The 19,028-nt window shown below is 43.5% G+C and overlaps 1 protein-coding gene across 1 annotated transcript; it reads left to right on the top strand.

The window, feature by feature from the left end:
- Positions 1–7,618: 7,618 nt before the first annotated feature.
- On the top strand, positions 7,619–10,753 carry LOC307234770 (zona pellucida-like domain-containing protein 1; the record flags this gene model as incomplete). Its single annotated transcript, XM_080006633.1, has 11 exons — positions 7,619–7,739; positions 7,951–8,077; positions 8,212–8,438; positions 8,773–8,963; positions 9,266–9,338; positions 9,436–9,533; positions 9,651–9,734; positions 9,818–9,989; positions 10,230–10,326; positions 10,445–10,471; positions 10,599–10,753. Exons 2-11 carry the CDS (start codon positions 7,984–7,986, stop codon positions 10,751–10,753), a joined length of 1,218 nt encoding a protein of 405 aa, XP_079862759.1. The 5' UTR covers positions 7,619–7,739; positions 7,951–7,983.
- Between the last annotated feature and the right edge of the window lie 8,275 nt (positions 10,754–19,028).

Here is a 19,028-nt window from a genome sequence, read left to right as displayed (position 1 = left end):
GACAAAGGGAATGCTGTCTGGGGGAAAAAGTTCTGAGATGAAAATGAAGCCAGAAAACAGACACAAGTACTGACATTTTACAGTGTTTTCCTAAATGGCTGCAACGAGAGAGTTTTGACAGGGAGAACGAAAGAAAGAAAGGCCATGCAGCAGGAAACTGAGTGTAAAGGGAAAATACCCTTTTTCTCTTCACACATCCTGCGTGTTCCTATTGCTTTGGCTCAGTTTCCAGTCATTCACACCAGTTTCCTTCCGTGAGGAAATTGAAATAACCATCCATCCACGTCCCTTATTACGTCATATTGAATAATAAACGATAATAAATAAATAAAATCTCTCGAGCCACGCATTTTTATCTCTTGTGAACCATGCGTATGATGATTTATATATCACAATTATTACTTATTATTATTATTATTATGAGAGGTCCAGCCAGCAGGGCAGGAACCCTATTGTTTTAGTTTGGATTTTTATTATTTTTCTCCTTGGCATTTTTCCGGCTAAAAGTGTCTGGAGCGGAGCAACCGCTGAACCCACGGACTTGGTTGAGGTCTCGTTGGAACTGTGGCCTTTTAGGCATCTTGTGGTTCAAGTTTGATCCACATTGATCTACATTTGAAGCAGGACTTACTGAAAAGCCGTTGCAAATATACGGGATGTTGAAAAGCGTTGACGTACCTTGATTAGTTTGTGGAGCGGGGCGCTTTGTGACTTCATCATCAAAATTGTTATAAATCTGGGAAGGGGAGGTGGAGGGGGGCATTCACATCAGGCTAGGTGTAGGGCTACACGATAAATCACATTTTCATCATCATTGCGAAATGAACATGTGAGAAACACATCACAATGGATTGCCTGAAATGTGATGAATTAAAAAAACCCATTCAATAAATCCTATTCTTATTTTATTTTAATCTGTGGCAGAGCGAGACACGCGGCTCTCCGATGTAAAGGCTTCCAAAAGCGGGAAGTGATGGTGCATTCACGGAACTCGGACAGCTTGGAAGTGAGGCTGCGTTCAATGGAACTCGCATAACTGTAATTTTTCTTGTTTCCCCCCCAGACATATATTTTTTGATTTCAAGAGATGTTTTTGTTGAGTTTAGAGGGCATTTTTTAAAGGGAGAAGAGGAAATTAAACTTAAATTTCTTGTATTTATAACATCTTTTTGAAATTAATGTTCTATTTAATTGGTTGGGTATTTATGTGAAATTTGTTCATAGCAGATTTTCCTCATGTCATGCAGTAATTACCTTTAGTGACATAAGTCCACGGGGATTGGTCACATGGAACATGGAACACATGAGTATGAGAAATACTCCTGTGAAAAAACACATGAAAAATAAAATACTCCTTTGAAAGCACACGTCTTTATTTATACATGATTTATTTCAAAGGAATTACATCTACACCAAAAAAAAAAACAACCCAGCCTCCCTCCACCCCGACCTCCTAGTGGACATGGCGGGCTCAGAGCGACCCTCGATCATGACAGGTTTTCCTCAGTGCAGACCAAGCAAGTCGCATCGTGCTGAGCAGCAACGCGCCCACAGCGAGGGGAGAACCCCGTGGTTCACCGTTGCAGCACCGCACAGCCCTCGTATCACAGTCTGGATAACCGACGCTGAGACGTCCTATATCAGCCTCTGAGAGTAGAGTCTTATTTCCACAAGCATCACGGTGTGTTATAGCAATGACAAACCCTGGTTTACAGCCACACGCTTACGGCTGCTTTTAGTAACTTGTGCTGCATTTCACAGAACCTGGAAAACTGTAATACGTACCTAAAAAATACGTACAGACTAAACTGAACCCTGTGTATTGCTGCCTGCAACTATATTTATTATTTGGGGTCCAGCCCGTATTGCTGGTCAGGGGTCCAGCCCGAGGGCTGGGACCCTATTGTTATTGTTCTGGGAAGATTCCGTAAATTTTGAAAATCGAAAACTATCTGGAACACAACATCGGCAGAACCTACAAACACGGTTTACGTCTTGTTTGAACGGGTATGTCACAAAAAACTCGTGGTTGAAGTTTCATCCAAATCAGTCCAAATACGGAACAGAAATTAACGGAAAACTGACCAGATTTGATATCACAGACACAGGTCAATGCATTTCACAACAAAATATGTCCAACCCGAATAAAAGTATCCGGACCGCAAAATGACAGAAACCGGGATGTCACAAGGATCTCCTGGTTTAAATTTCATCAAAATCAATCCATTCGGTCCTCATACAGAACAGATATTAATGGAAAAACCGAACAACTTTGATCCTAAAATATTCAGCTAGTCCTGTTTAACTGACACGTTGCTATTCGTAAACAAAATGAACGAGATGAGATTTACAATAAGACGCTTTATGACATCATCATACTATTTACTATAAATGTAGAGATTCCGATTGAGAATGTCCATTCGACCCTGTGCGGTGTAGACTCCGTCACCTGGAGTGGTGGTTCGAGGTTACCAACTATCGATTTACGTGTGTATTTATATACCTTCTTACCTGGTAGATGTCACTAGATCTGTTCAATAGATATATTATCTCCATGGTCCCCATTACTTTGCCAGATTCATGAAAAATATGAAAGATGTAGATATACTTACATACAAGGTATGTTATAACAATGAAAATATTTAGATTTAAGTAAAAAATAAACACCTTTTTTTAAATAAACGCCACGTATTAAAAATGTTCCTACATCTTAATTGAACAAACTTTATTGAAAAGGAACAAAGTGTTTATAGTATTGACAAATTCTTCCATAATAATTTAATACAAATTAATGTTAAGTTCCATATATTGTCTGCATTACAATATAGACAAGTAATCTATTCAACTGGATTTTCCGATGGTAGTTTATTAACAGAAAAGATACAATAAAGTAGTAATTACAACTAACATGTATTTATATATTTCTACAATTAAATGTATTTATTGTTATTTTTATGAAATTTAATTACAAAAGTTGTTTTTGTTGTTCCAGATGCCGAAAAATAGCCGAAAATCTGAGACGATAAAGAAGCAATTGTCCAAAAATCCAGTCGTCAAGGTGAGTCACAATATAAAAGAAAAAAATACTGAAGAAAAATACTGTGAAAAAAACATGAATGGAAAAACTTTCAATCTAAGTGTTGATTCCCCTTATGTATCGGTGTTAAGAGGCTCGTGTCATTCAGATGATTTACAATTTGGAGACTCCAGCAATAACACTGTTTACTAAAACAATCATCCGACTTATCTTGTCATTACTTGTCTAAATATCATAATTAGTGCACTTTACAACTTACAAACAAATTTAAGAGTGTACACTCAGCTATTTAGAACTGTTATTTACAACTGATCTATCTCATACAACACATTTATCTCACAACAACTTAAAATCAATGGTGGCCGCCAGGTTTAAATGGAACTGCTTCATACGTAATGCCATTAATGTTTGATTCGTGGAATCACATGGATACAACTACATTATGTTTATAAGTTCAGTAGATTTCTCTGCATTACACACACACAAAAAAAGTAACATGTGCCTAAAACGAATAAACTGGACTCCGTGTATTGCAGCCGGCAGCTATATTTATTATTATTATTACGATTATTATTATCATTATTTACTATTGCTTTCACAAACTTCCAGATACGAGTGTTCATGCCCCACACCCAGTGTGCACTAAAACTCACAAAACCGCTGTGTCACACACCACAATGACCTGAAAACCCTGTTATAGGTAACATTACAATATGTATCATGCTGTTTTTTGGACCTAAACCAGAGTGTGTCAACAAGTTACAAGGAAAATGATCTGTAGAAGTTCAGAGTTATGCCGGTGGTTAGAGTTTGAGGGACAAAATAATTCACAAAGTCTGAAATATGTGTCCACTGAATGCCTTTGGTGTCACGGCAATGAAAGATTATTCACAGTTGAGTCCACACATGCAGGAGGCTGTTGTGAGGCACTGTGAGGAGCTCTGGAAAACATATTAAGAAATGCCTCTAACCACAAGTTAAAAAAAAAAAAAAAGCCTTCTCAACTCCTCGTTAGGATATACTTTTCATCTTACTACATCTTTATTTCAATAGCGATAATGATGATTTTTATGAATATATCACTTATTGTACCCAATGTGTTTGTATGTATATGTATATCGCCTATACTTTAATATGGTATACATAGTATACATAGCAGTAGTATACACAGATACAGTACATATTATCTACTGTATCTATTTACAGAACTCAAACACACACACACACACACACACACGCACACACGCGCGCACACACACACACACACTAGCTTGCATGCACACACAAACAGGGCAGTGTTTGTCTGTTTATCCGTTATCTGGCTGTGTGGGTGGGGTCGGGGGGTAGGGGGGGGGGGGGGGGGTAGGGGGCAGAGTTCATTCACCAGGGGAGGAATTTAAGTGGGAAAAAAATGTAACGGCCTATTTTATGTTATCCCCCTCGCTCTCTCTCTCTCCCCCCCCCCCCCTCTCTATATCTGTCTGCCCCCCCCCCCTCTCTCTCCTTTCATCCCACGAGTTGTGCATCATGCGAGGGTCTTCAGACGATCAGACTTCCGGCTTCTCGGAGGCCCGACACGCTGTGTCACGCCAGGGCCGAGGGAAATCAGACTGAGGCCTTTTTTAATTTTTTTTATTTTTTTTTAAACACACCGAGGAATGAACAACCACTGCAACTCACCATAAAATATAGTTTGTGTTGTTTTCATAGTTTCTACTTTAAACTCATAAACGCCTGTGATCTTTTTTTGGCCGATCGCTTTTGTTTCATTATAGCTCGAATAATTGAATTGAGCAATTGAATGTATTTGTGTTTATTCACCAGATGCAGTGCTTTTGTTGTTTATTTCAGTATTTGCCTTGGAAAGAACATTACACAATTTCTTTCTTTTACTTTTTCCCTCCCCCAGGAGGTTTGTTAAGGGGATATTTAATAGTTTGTTTCATGTCGGGTTTCATGTTGTTGGCTTTTCCCTTCTCCTTCTTCTTTTCTTTATTGGGGGTTGTATGGGGTGGAGGGAGGTACTGAGCCACTGCTTATAAAACTTGAAAAAAAAAAATAAAAAAATCTTAATTAGTCTGCAGTAGCCCATATTATCCACCACAAAGCGTCATTTAAGATGCTGTTTGGTGCTTCAAACGTGATGGGCACAGAGTCACTTATGTTTGAATGATGGATAACATCAGTTGTATTTTAAAAATAGTACAGTTCTGCTTCTGGTCAAAGAGGACGTCAATCGGGCTGCTGACGTCCTCTGCTTCCACGCCAGCAGATGACAGCAAAAGCACAGTGACTTGAAGTTCTGTCTACCAGGATGTACATTAATTAAATGATGGTTTCAAATGATGCAGGGCACATTTTTTATTTATTATTATTAGAAATGCATAATATAATAAACGTTTATTATTATTATTATTATTAATATTATTATTATTATTATTATTATTATTATTATTATTATTATTATTATTATTATTATTTTTATTATTATTGTTATTATTATTATTATAATAAATAAAAATAACAAATGATAATAATACTCATTTTCAGTTCCCTTTTGAAAACAAAGTTACAAAGGGCTTCACACAAAGCATAAAATATAAGCAAACATAACAATAAAAACAGAAGAGGTACAAGGGCAAATATGCAGATGAGAATTAATAAGAAAGCGTCGGCCCAAAGATAAAACGGCAAATCACAATATTAAAAGTATATAATATAAAACGGAGAGCTCCGTCACCCTTAGTTTTAAGCTTGGACACAGAGTAATTGGTGGTATCCGTGGTCCCCTGAAACGAACAGGGAGAGTAGTGCGTGGAGGCGTAAAGTGGTGTGACGTGGTCCTGTCAGTTAAAGTCTCAGACATTATTTTTTTCACATACCCATTGACATCCTGAGGGGTCGGCACCAGAGCAAGGAATCTCCTTTTAAATGGCCGCCCCTTATAAACAAGAACATTAATATCTCCAAGCGCCGTTCCCAGTGTATCCCCTTTCTGCCCAAATTATAATCTACGAAAACAACTCGCCTGATTGCCTTCGGTGTCTGCCGGAGCTGTGATCAGGTGTCAGGCTTTGTTTGCCTCTGGAGAAAGAAACCGGTAAAGATGCTCGATGGCCATTATTGCCGTGCAATGTTATCACGATCCTGACAAGCTGCCCCTGACCTTCTCCAATGGAGGATTCCCTTTGTTCTTCACACTGAACACAACTTCTCTTCGATTCTATTCTATATTTTACACACCATAACATGTCATACACAGAGAGAAAGACACAGAAACGTTCTCTCTCTCTGTCTCTCTCACACACGCACTCTCACAAGAACACACACACACACACACACACACACACTCGCCATACCACATTCATCGCAATGTACGTCTCCAATCTTGAATGAACCTTGCAGGGCCCCCCTAAAAAATAAACCCGATCTGCAATTATCATTTCTCATTGACCCCTGCAGCCACAAAGGATTATGGGAATCACATCAACGCGCAGGAGGAATATCTACCATTGTTCATTTTCAAACAGTTGTCATGGGAGACAAATCCTGGCCAGAGAGCAGAATTTGCGAGAGCGTAAAAAGGGTGACGCACGTGTGGATAGTGTAACAAATGCCTCCTCTCACCACAGGCATTTTGTCCGCAATCCCGCAACAATGGAGCTTCTCAGTTGAGCGGTAACGGTTGTACCCGATAGCTTCGACTACCTGCCAAGCAACTCCTGGAAGAGAGGCCTGACGTGCAGGGGAAATTTACAAAGGCTATTTCGGGTTGGCTGTGTGCGGCGTAGCTTGTGGCGCGTACGATCGCATTTCAAACATTCATTTACATAGTGATGTAAATCCATTAAAGAAATTGAACTTTACCCCGCCCACCCGCTCAGTAGGAACACATTTTTAAATGTTTAAATTAGTTAGATGGTACTTCTCTTTGAACCCCTTGAAAGTAACCCAAGAAAACCAGTGATAGCTCACAAAAGTCTATTAAAAGAGCTGAAAACCTAAACTAAACAGTCAAGACAAAATCCCCATAAAACGTGTTCAAGCCAATTGGTACTCCTAAATAAGCAACACTGGCTCTGTCCATAGAACTGCCACGGAATTGAGTGGAACATGACTTAAATACACCTTATGTATGCATGGACCGATGATGACGCTTGTCACTTGTCACAACACTTGTCATTGAGATTCTCCCTTGCGTTACAGTAAGTTAAGAATTGGGAAACCTGAAACATTCGTACAAGTCAAAAAGTTATGTCAAAACTCGGTGACACAGAATTTTGTGGAGTGTGGGTCTGGTGCCGAATTCTATCCAGGAAACACGGGTATTCCCGGAGAAATATGATTGCGGAAAGTGCACGCATGCACATAAATGATATGTATGTATACAGTATACTGTATGTGTGTGTCTACTGTATTTCTACTGTATGTCTATGTGCATGGGTGTGTATAGTTCCGTGTGTGTGTGTGTGTGTGTGTGTGTGTGTGTGTGTGTGTGTGTGTGTGTGTGTGTGTGTGTGTGTGTGTGTGTGTGTGTGTCGATAGTGGTCTAAATTTAGTCTGAGGGAGGGCTCGTAGAGTCTCGGCTCCTTGGCTCCTCGGCTCCTCATGCCTTGGGGGCTTGGGTCCAACGCTATAAAAGTCAAGATCACACCTCCTCTCCTTCAATGACAGAAACACCTGCTCATGCACCTGATCCAAGGTAGGCAACGTATGCTTCATGTGGCTGGAATGATTTTTAGCAATTTTACATCAGTTTTTCTTCTATTGAATTAATAATGGAATACAATTTTCTAGAGAGCAAATAATTTAATGGGTACACAGGCGTGAGGTGTATTTTTTCTGCACTTTCAAAATCTTCATTGGGAACAACGCATTTGTTTGAGCCGCCCTCTTCCTTTGAATAAATCCAGGACTTTTCCAGCCTGTGTCCCTTCCAGACCACCATGATGTTCTACCTGTGTCTCTCTCTGGTGGCTGTTCTCCTCCAGCCTGCTCTCTCTGTTTACAACTGCTCCAGCCAGTATGAGAGGATACCAGGTGAAGCCGGCTCATCTTTAAAGGACCACTTGGTCAAGATATGTCACTTAAACTGTGCTGTGCATTTATTTTAACTCCATCCTGTGAAAGCATTTAACCGACCGGGGACCCACTTTGTGTCCTTTGTTTTCCAGACAACACGGACCTCACGGTGGACTGCGGCACCAGCGTGATCACCTTGGAGGTCAACCTGTGCACTGCCCAGTGGGCGGGTTTCAACCCCTCGGGCCTGGCGCTAAACGGGGAGCACAACCGAAGCGAGTGCAAGGGCACCGAGGACATGAGCGTGGACCCGCCCGTCATCCGCTACCAACTTCCTGTCAATCACAGCCAGGAGAACCCCTGTCGGCAGTCCCTGCAGGTCAGAGGCCGTCGATAGGCAGAATCAAGGTACAGGTTTACAGGGGCTTAAGTTTTGGGATCCTACACAGGATAATGGGCAAAATTAAACAAATCAAATGTGGGGAATTGGAGGCAAAGGGGAGTTCTGTGTTTAGGTAGGTGGAGGATTGGGGCCCCAGATGAAGTTGTATCCCCATAATAATGCAGGAGAGTGGTTGTGAAGGGTGGGTAATGAATTCAAAGAGCGGAGACGGTGGAGATGGGAATTTTACTACCGGGAGCATCTCAGCGTCTTATTTGGTAAAAATAGAAGTGACTCGCGGTGATCAGTGTTCTTTTCCTTTTCCCCATAGATTGTGGATGAGGCCCCGGACCCCTCAGGTCCCTTCACCGATTTCTCCAGCATCCAGTCAGTGTACATCACGGGCTTCATCGACACACCCAGCTCAAACCAGGGCTTGATCAGCTATTCCACAGACCTGTACTACCACTTCTCCTGCCGCTATCCCCTGGAGTACTTGATCAACAACACACAGATAGTGGCGTAGGTATAGTACTTATCCGAACCCGTAAATGTTTCAATCTTCATCTAAATGAACTTAATAAAGGCAGCTGTGGAGAGGTTCCGAAGACAGGTAAGTTCGGGAGGTTATTCACTTAGTGACTTTTTTAAGTTAAAGTCATACTGTAGATTGTGTGCATTGATTTATCGTGTTCAAAGCCTACATGATGTAGTACACATGTAATCACTGCTATTGTCAAAGCAACATCTCGTGCAAATAGGTACTGTATATGTCATGTCAAAATAGTCTTTTTGACTGCTCCCCTGTAATTTCTGTACGCCAGGTCTTCAGTCTCCGTGGCCACCAACGATAATAACGGGACCTTCATCGACACTCTGAGAATGAGCGTGTATAATGTAGGTGCAAGACAGCGTTTGCATTCAAGCTTGCCCGGGGACCTGCATCTTTCTTGGGTTCTCTCTATTCTCCCCTTTTCATTATTTGCAATTTAAGGACACTGACTTTGGCCATCCGTTGCTGGTGCCTCAAACTGGACTTGAACTGCGATCCCATGTCTATGTGGAGGTGAAGGCCATCAACCTCACGGGGAAGTAAGTCAATTGTTCATCTGCTCCAAGTGCAAGCGTCAAATATATATAATTTACTGAGAAAAATATATAGTTCTGCTCTTTAAACTGATTGAATCGGCCTTTCTTCTCTGTCGACAGTTTCAACATTTTGCTCGATCACTGCTTTGCCACTTCCTCTGCGTATAACCTCACCAACAGCGAGCAGCACAATTTCTTTGCGGGGTAGGTTGCCCACAAGACCATCATGCACTTCTCACGGGAGTGTGCCCGAATTTTTATGTGTTAACAATTCCACTCATTATCAGCTGCTCCGTGGACCAGAGGACGGTGGTAACAAGCAATGGCCTTTCAAAGACCGCCCGCTTCAACTTTGAGGCCTTCCGCTTCGTGGAGCACCGTGACCAGGACATGTCCAGCATCTACCTCCACTGCATCCTGAGGCTTTGTGAGCCGACCAAGTGTCAAGAGCTGCTGGGAGTAAGAGGGGTTCACATCGCCGTACTCTGCGACAAGACATTAGGAACGCGATTACGAGGACACAGAATACACGCCGAGGAGTATTTAATTGTCGGTCGCAATTTGAATACTTTGCTGCGTCAGTTGTATACCAACGATTTGAAATTATGGTATCTGTCTATGTACATATCAGTCACTTTTACTTACGTTCACACATGTGCCTGTAGATATCAGTAAAACCAATTTTTTTTTTTTTTGCAGGGCTGCAAAAGGAGAAAGAGGTCATCGGCGCCTTTTGGAGAAAAATCCACGGAATCGGCCACTCTGTCGGTGGGGCCGCTATACGTGGGTGCTAAAGGTAAGATAAAAGATTAATTGTGCTGTTCCATTTCAAAAGAACTACCGAACTGAATGCGCAGTTATGATAAATAATATATTATCTATAGCGAACTCTCTCGTTCTCTTATTCACTTCAGAAAAAAGGCCCACCGCAGCTGGATATGGTGAGTTTATAGCCATCCCGGTTATGAACCATAAGGGGCATTTAGATATGTATAAATATTGTATTTTAGGATATAAATTGTAAATGAATATCCAAAAAATCCCCTCCACCTCCTTGATGTGTGTCAGACAGTGGAGCCCCAGAGAAAGGTGACGTGGATGTGACGGGCCTGGCGGTCGGTGTAGTGTTTGGATCAGCGGCTGCGGTGGGGCTGGTCCTGGCCGGCTGGTTTGCTGTTAAGAAGTTCTCCTGGAGCGGGGGTCTTTTTCATGCCTTCAATTGATGGACCACCTGACAAATTGCCCTTACTATATTCACCGAATGCCATATTGTGACCTTAGACACACTAGGTATTTGAAGTCTCCTTCAGCTTTTTATATTTATATCTTAGCATCTGTATTCTGCATCAAACCGCATTACTGTATCCAATTACATTTTAATATACTAGACTATAAAGGGATATCAATCTGAGGTTCTCCTCTTCTGGAATGTGGGACATGTTGAGTTCTGTTAAAATCTGGCATTTATTGGCTACTTTATCCTTAGTGTCCTATCTGACACTAGACATAATCAATTTAGAGTAATTAATACACAACATGGATCATAAAGCTTACAGTCCAATTAGTTACTGCATATGCACATATCGACCTCTTATTTAAACTTTTGCGCACATGGTTAAATGGACTGTTAAAATAAAATGCATTTCCTCTTTGTAAATAATTTTGAACAAATAATAAATGAATAACGTTTATAATCAGATGGGTGTCTTTCGTTTCACGTTGAGACATTGATTTGCAAGGTTGAAAGCAGACAGCATTACGCAAAATATATTGTCTAAAATTGTACCGACAAACACTGCAGTTTACAATATACAGTATGTACTGGCAATCACAAAGGCACTCATTTATGGAACGAAAAACGCACAAATACACTCATATATACAGACCGCTGTACTTAACCAATATGTACAATGTTATGGAGAAAAGTAAGCGACTATGTTACAGATCAGGCTTTTCCACAGCAGCTTTTCCATCCAGAGACTCACTCACTGCACTGAATGCAGAATGTCCTGGATCAGAGCAGAGAGTTTGGATGAAAAGTCCTCCTGCAAAGAGAAACTTGGCTGCGAAGAGTGGGACAGGGAAGGCAGGGCGCCACGTGGCTCCTTCTCCTCCTCCAGTCCGAGGAGCAGCCTCTCCGCGCGAGCCAGGAACACTTGGTTCTGAAGGACTGCGCCCTGGCAGAACCGCTCTATGCTCGCTGACATTTCGGCTCTCGCAGGCTGAGCAGTCACCAGCAGAGCAGCGAGCTCCGCTTTCAGAGTCCCTGCCCTGCTCTCCGCCTCCAACCTCAATGAACTAACCTCCTGCCCCAACCTCACGCTCAACTCCTGCCAGAGCCCTGATTCAGCCTCCACTCCCCCGCCAGCCCCGATCTGCTGGTTGATCATCCGGGACGCTGTAGTCTGGAAGTCGCCGATGATGTCGGTCAGCTTGGATCCGCTGTGTTCGAGTGCCTGGCTCATCCAGTGGAAAGCCTCCCGGTACAGTGACGAGTTGGTTTCCATAGGGACCTCTGTCAATTCCAGACCTTGCAGATAGAGGCTCAGCTGGCCACACAGGTCCTGGACGTTCTTGCTCAGGGAGCTCTGGAGCTGCTGAGTCAGCGGCGCCAGGCGCTCCCTCATGTTTGCCAGGGCAGAGCTGGTTTGGGTCGGGAAAAAGGAAAGGCTCTCCCTCAGCTCTGCCAGCTCCTGGCGCAAACGGGCCCGCAGGCGCTCAGGCTCCATGTTGAGCTTGTGATGCATCTCCTCCATCATGGGGCTCTTCCTTTGTCCGTCTCGTGTATAGAGGTCACTGCTCTCTACGTGGCTCTTGTAGGCCTTGCTGTGAAAGGGTAGAAACAGACTAAAAGTATAAGTGCTCTTCTTCTGAAAACTAGACCTTTTCCCTTTAATAAGTATGTATAGATATAGCATTATTTAAGGGGATTATAAACAAAAAGCAAATTTAACGAAATGTAACAAACTTACTCCACATCCTTGGTGTGTTCAGTCTTGTCGTGCGCCTCGTTTGACTTTGGATCGCCCCACGCAGACTCGCTGTTGGTGTCACGATTAAGTGGGTTTGCTGTGGATAAAGAGACACATCTGTCACAGTCCCTCTGAGCGCAATTAAAATACACATTTAAATGCGAAAGAGAAATCCATACCTAATGTTGTTAGGAATAGCAAGAGTGAGATTGTCACTTTGAAAAGCATGATGAGATGTTGGTTGTCCTGTGAATTAACAGATGGGGAAATTGCATTAGAGTGTTGCTTTAGGAATCATTAAATAATCATGAAGCAGGTTCTCATCTCCTTTAAAGAAGAGACGAAGAAGTTCAATACGCAAGTGATTGGATGGTCTCTACCTGTGGAACAGTAGTAGAGAGCTTCTCGGACCATGCCTTATAAAGGTTCTTGTTATCAGAACAACTGCCCTAAACTCTGCCTGTATCAACAGCCAACACGTGGAGGGTCACCATGATAACAGAACACACACACACTCACGCACACACGCACACACGCAGACACGCGCACACAATTAAAACATACACACATAAGTTCAGCCAATAACACAAAAGTCCACCCAAATTCCAGGTGCACTGGTCACAAGATCTGAATAATTATTTAACATGTCAAGGGGAACAGTCTCATAAGTCATGACAGCGTGTGCCAAAAATGGCCAAACCTCATCAGCAAAAGTGCTCAGTGGTCACAAGTCAAAGCTCATCAAGAGGGATGGGTGGACACTTAACCAGAACTCGAGAGAACTGATGGTAGGGCTGCCATTCCGAAACCGGTTGTACCCAACACCAACAAACAAAGCCTTGACCCCTGAGCAATGGAATGTTCTGATGATCTTTCACCCAATTGCCTTTTTTTTGGAAAGGTTTACATTTGGAAAAAGCCAAAGGATACTTTGAACCCACAATGTCTGTTGCCAGCTGTTAAACATGGTGGTGGATCCATAATAGAAAGGACAGCCATCTCATGGCCGTCATTGGGTCCAATAACTGCTCTGCGGGTCCTATAATTGACCCTTTATGGGAAGTTCTGGAGCAAAGAGTGTGTAGCAGATTGTTACCTCCCTCATCCTTCAGAGAACTACTCTAGAAGCTTTTCTTCTTGGAGAATGGAGCAATATCCTTCTACAAGGGGTTGCGAAAGTAAAGGTCCTGTCATTTTTTGCTCGTCTCATGCATTGAGAAAGCTTTCAATCAGTATTTGTGCTTCTTGGTTCTGCTTATTAACAAATCAAGATGGTTGACTCAAAAATGAGGAGGGCATTTACCTTCTGAACATGGAATAACCTCTTTTATTTTCCTTATTAGTTACTTGATCATAATTTTATGCAATAGGTGTTTCTGTTATGCTGTTTATCGTCTACCTCCTCTACCTTTGTAGTAGGCCACAAAACTTTGATTCTTCAACAAAAATATAATTTGAATTGTGGATTCCCTTGCTAACAACACAATCAATAACTACTAGTTGTTGTTTCATGTGGAAAGGAATGGAAGGAAATCAATTAATTGTCGATACGGAACACTCTTAATCTAAAGGTCAAGTTGGAAAGCTTTCTGAAGTTCACTGGAACAAACCACATCAGTCCCGCCAGTTCTTTTCGTATAGTCAACACGATAAGAAACTTGGCTCAGCTCTGTTGGTTACCTCTGCATGTCCATGGCCCACTTGAAAAGTAGACACGACTTTAGGTAAAATTGCATGTATTACTCGAATAATGTGACCATGTGTGAGATGCACAAACAGGGAACACACAATGACTTTTTCCATTCCACTGACATTTGATGTCCTTGTGCTTCCAGTGGATGCCAGTCCATGATCCCATTAACCTCTTCTCTAATTGCAAGTGTAAATGTGGGGCATTCAACAGTTGTGACATGGAGCATGGAGATGTGGGTGAAAGTTGAACACTATTGTTCTGTAAACTACTAGTCATCAGTAGAAGGCCATAGTCCATGGCTACCGTGATGAAATATGGAGGTTATTCAGGAGACATCCAAAGTCCACCAAATGGACACAGTAACTGTCATGAGGTATACTGGAAATTGAACCCAAATACAGACAAGCAGACAGATGTTTTAACAAACTTTTTACTACAGACAGGGAATGGTACAGGCTCAGGCTGGTAAAACAGGCAGAAAGGAGGAAGCTGGCGGCTAGCAAACAGGCCGGGACAGGTAACACAGGACACATGGGACCAGAACATGGTTAGAAATGTGGTCGGTAGTTGAAGACAATCTAACTTCAGAGGAAGGGAACTGCAGAGCTTATATGCAGGTCCCTAATTGCTGGCAGCTACTATACTCCGAGTGGAATAAGCCCGATTGCTGGTGATTATCAAATTGTGAAACCAAGAGGATAGAGAGAGGGGGAAAAGAGGGACCGACCAAAAAACGCTCACACCAGAACTGAAAATAAAAGAAAACCACACTCACACAGAGCATACGGGTCACGGGGGAACAGGCTGGGCAGGTGTGACAGTACCCCCCTCCTACGGGCGCCTCTATGCTACCCAACAGACTTGTCCGGGTGCTGGCGGTGGAAGCCGAACAGAGGCGGCTGGTAGCCATACAGGCATTGAAAAGGGGACAAACCTGTGGCCGAGCTGGATAGGGTGTTGTGAGCGTACTCAACACAGGGGAGCTGTGTGGACCAGGTGGATGGGTTGGTAGAAACCAGGCAGCGCAGGGTAGCCTCGAGTTCCTGGTTGGCCCTCTCCGTTTGCATATTAGTCTGGGGGTGGAACCCAATGGACAGATGACCGGTGGCCCCAATAGTGGAACAGAAGGCACTCCAAACGTGGAACAGAATGCTCTTCAAACTGCTAAGGTGAACTGGGGACCCTGGTCAGACACCAGGTCATAGGTGAGTTCATGGATCTTGAAGAACTCCTTAAGCAAAACTTGGCTGTCTCCATGGCAGAGAGTAATTTGAGTAATGGCAGACAATTGGAGAATTTAATGAACCAGTCTATCACAGTAGGGATGACTGCGTTACCATTGGAGGATGGCAGACCAGCGACAAAGTCTTATCCCAGGTGTGACCAGGGATGCCAAGGGAGCGGCGGAGGACTGAGGAGACCTGAGTGGGTTTGGTTGAAGTCATGTTCTGGGTACAGACAGAAACAAGACTTGGCGTCCTCCTCCACCCGTCCATGGTGAATTGCCAATGTGCGGGAAATGCCAGGGTGGTAAGTCTGGAGGAATGTCTTACTTGTGTTAGAGGCGTTAGAGGACATGATCAGACTGGGACCTGGAGAAAATCAGGATGTCGTCAAGGTAGACTAAGACGAAACGATAAGCACGTCCCGCAGGAGGTTATTTACTAGATCCTGGAAGACAGTCGGTGCGTTGGTGAGGCCAAAGGGCATCACAAGATACTCATAGTGCCAGAGGGGAGTTTTGAATGCTGTCTTCCACTCTTCTCCCTTACGAATCCAGGCCAGGTGGTAGGCATTTTTGGATAGCATAGCGAAGATGGAGGCCCCCTAGAGAGAGTAAAAAGCAGAGTTTAAGAGCAGTGTACATGTACTTGGATACTTGTTCCTCACGTGAAGTCGACGCAGGAACGAAGAGTCTTATCTTTCTTTGGCACAAAGAAGAATCCAGCTTTAACGAGGGGGGATGCCAAGGGGCAGATAAGCCCTGCAGTCAGAGACTCCTTCATGAACTGTTAAGCGGGTGATCCGGGTTCCTGGATCACCTGCATAATGCTGCAGAGGTTCACCGGCAATGGGTGGAAACTGGATCTTCTGGGGAAGTCACAGGTGGAGAGACGGCTACGACCAATGCAGCGTTGTAGCTAGAACCAAGGTGTCAGCTTGAGATGGCTGGATGCTGACAGCCAGGTTCTGAAACTGCTCCATCAGGTTACTGAAAACATGGTTGTGGTGTGCTGCCATTCCTGTAGTCCCTCGGCAATGGTAGTCAGTTGCTGTTCATGCAGTCCCGTTGAGCAGCGAGCCCACTGCAGGTCTGCGTCTGCTGGGTCTATTCTTGGCCAGATCGCTCTGCCATGAGTTAAACTGGCAATTCAACCTAAATGCAGACATGGGAGGCAGACAGAAGTTTTAACAGAGTGAACGAAGAATGTTCCAGGCTCAGGTCAATCAAGGTAAAAAAAAAGGCAGACAGGCTGGTGGGGGAAGCTGGTGGCTGACAAACAGGAGGCGGACAGACTGGTAGAGCCAGGACAGGTAACAGGGGATCAGGAGATGGATCAGGTCGGGGTGGCTTAAAGCGTGTTCGGAAGTCGAACACTATCTGGCACCAGAGGAAGGGAACAACAGAGCTTTTATGCAGGGTCACGAATTGCTGGCAGGTGCTGTACTGCGAGTGGAGTGAGCCTGATTGCTGATGATCAGCTTGTGGAACCAGGACTTGAGCGGAGCATAGAGATTGAGGGAAAAGAGGGACAGACCAAAAACCACCAAACACTCACATTTACACCAAAACTGAAAATTAAAGTAAACCACACTCACACAGGTCATGGGGGAGCATACTGGGCAGGTGTGACAATAACAATGTAAGATGGGAATGGAATTAGTTGTGTAAAATAACACTGTTCCCTGCATATACACAGCCGACTTATGAACATGTGAAAAAAGTTAGAAGAAATGTTCATTAATCCCACCATCAATAAAATATATTGTTTTATTTTTAATAAATTAATGTTGACATTGTCTTAAAGGGCAACACAACTCATTCCAAGAATGATGAGACCACACCAAATGATCCAGCAACATCATCAATACATCATTTAAGAGATTTTATAATCCTTACAGTGCCAAAACATGTGCATGCAACTAGTAAATCGGAGAGCATTTAATGCATTTGATACAAAATCTACCTTCTGGAGCTTTATATGTCCTATGTGCAAATGTTTAATTCCTTGTTGTGCAGGTTTTTTTAAGGACAGAAATATATTGTTCCAAATAAATCCGCCTCCTAAAAACTGAAGTTACTGAAGGTCCACTTCCCACGGACTACTGGGAGGCTACAGGGTTCACTTTAAGGTTACATAGATAGCCATAGATATGGGATAAAATCTCCAACTGTCTTATTGACTGAATCAATTTGATCAATGTTTATAGTCATTCCAGGGTACTCTGTTGCGTTTGAGGGGCAGTATGGAGGCGTAAAAGTTGCATAAACCAGGAGGCCAGGAAGAGTATGAGATCTTGAAAAGAGAGAAGTTCCTGGGCCTTAAATATATCTTCAAGGAAACAAAAATCTTTGTTAGAAGAAGTCAGTGACATTCTGTACAGCGGTTAATTGTTGTTGCATGTAGGCGATCTATCATGAAATTAGCAGGAGGCATTCCCACAGGGGCTTGAGAGCATGAGGCAGTAAAAAAAGCTGTAACACGTCAATTTTGAGGGGGGAAAAAAATCTTGGTGCAAACAGTTACCAACAATATTTGCAAAGCTTCTACATTGCACACTGGACATTTCTGGAGTACATACAGTAAATTGCGAGGATATATTGGGCAGAATATGGCAAACGTATCCTTCAACATGTGCAGCCAAGAAGCTTGTACACGTTGCACTATTAAGAAACATTAAGATGACATGAACTGCATGGGAGCCAAGTCATTAATCAATTTCACGGTGGGATCGGGGAGAACAAATACAGTAATCTGACCAGGCAGCAATGGCTTCCTGCAGTCTCAACCTCCCTCCCCCTCCATTAGTCTGAACACTCTCACTGTCACCCTACCTCACAGGGCTGATAAATCTTTCAGCAGGCCAAGTGAAAGCTATGCCTGCCTGACCGCCTAGCCCACTGGTCACCTTGTTTCTTCGTCGTACCATCGGACGGATCAGGTCCGGCACAAGGCGCTACAGTGAATGAGGCGGTTGGACTTTAGGGCAGATTAACGTGCAACGTCACAGCCAGATTGAGTCAGCTAGCCTCAGTATAACAACTTTTCGGGTTTCAGCCTTTAGCGTGGCAAGAAGTAGAAAAGCTGGTCCAGGGGCTTTTTTTTAAACTGGACTTGGGTGAGGTTTTGAGCCTGGATAGAGGAGCAATGCTGAAGTCGTTGAGCTTCACCTGGTTGGGGTGTCTGTGGTGGGTAGGTGGTTTTGCACACCTTGCTTTGGTCCACCGCACCAACTTCAGCCACGACATGCCGGGGAAGCCACTGTGTCACCCAGGTGGGGGATCTTGTCTTTTTATTTGATTTGCATACGTTCATAGAGTGGAATGTGTTATTGTCATCCAGAAGGCATGCTGTTTTCGACTTTCCAGGGTACTATTGTCCGATGGAGACGCTCCCTTTGGTTCCGTGTCCCAAGGGAACCTACGGTCCTACCACTGGTGCTGTATCAGTAGACAGCTGCCTGAGCTGTCCTCCACACCACTACTGCCCCAGACCAGGTTTACCTGCAGCCCTGCCATGTGGCCCGGGAGCCCGTCAGCCTCTGTCTGGTCAGGACCGCTGTATCTGCCTGGGAGAAGGGAAGAGCTTCCAGGTTATAAACTCACTATGC

Source organism: Zeus faber (assembly GCF_960531495.2).
Source record: "Zeus faber genome assembly, chromosome: 9".
Lineage (NCBI taxonomy): Eukaryota > Metazoa > Chordata > Actinopteri > Zeiformes > Zeidae > Zeus > Zeus faber.
The sequence above is the reverse complement of the archived record's forward strand: the minus strand, read 5'-3'. Positions and strand labels throughout refer to the sequence as shown.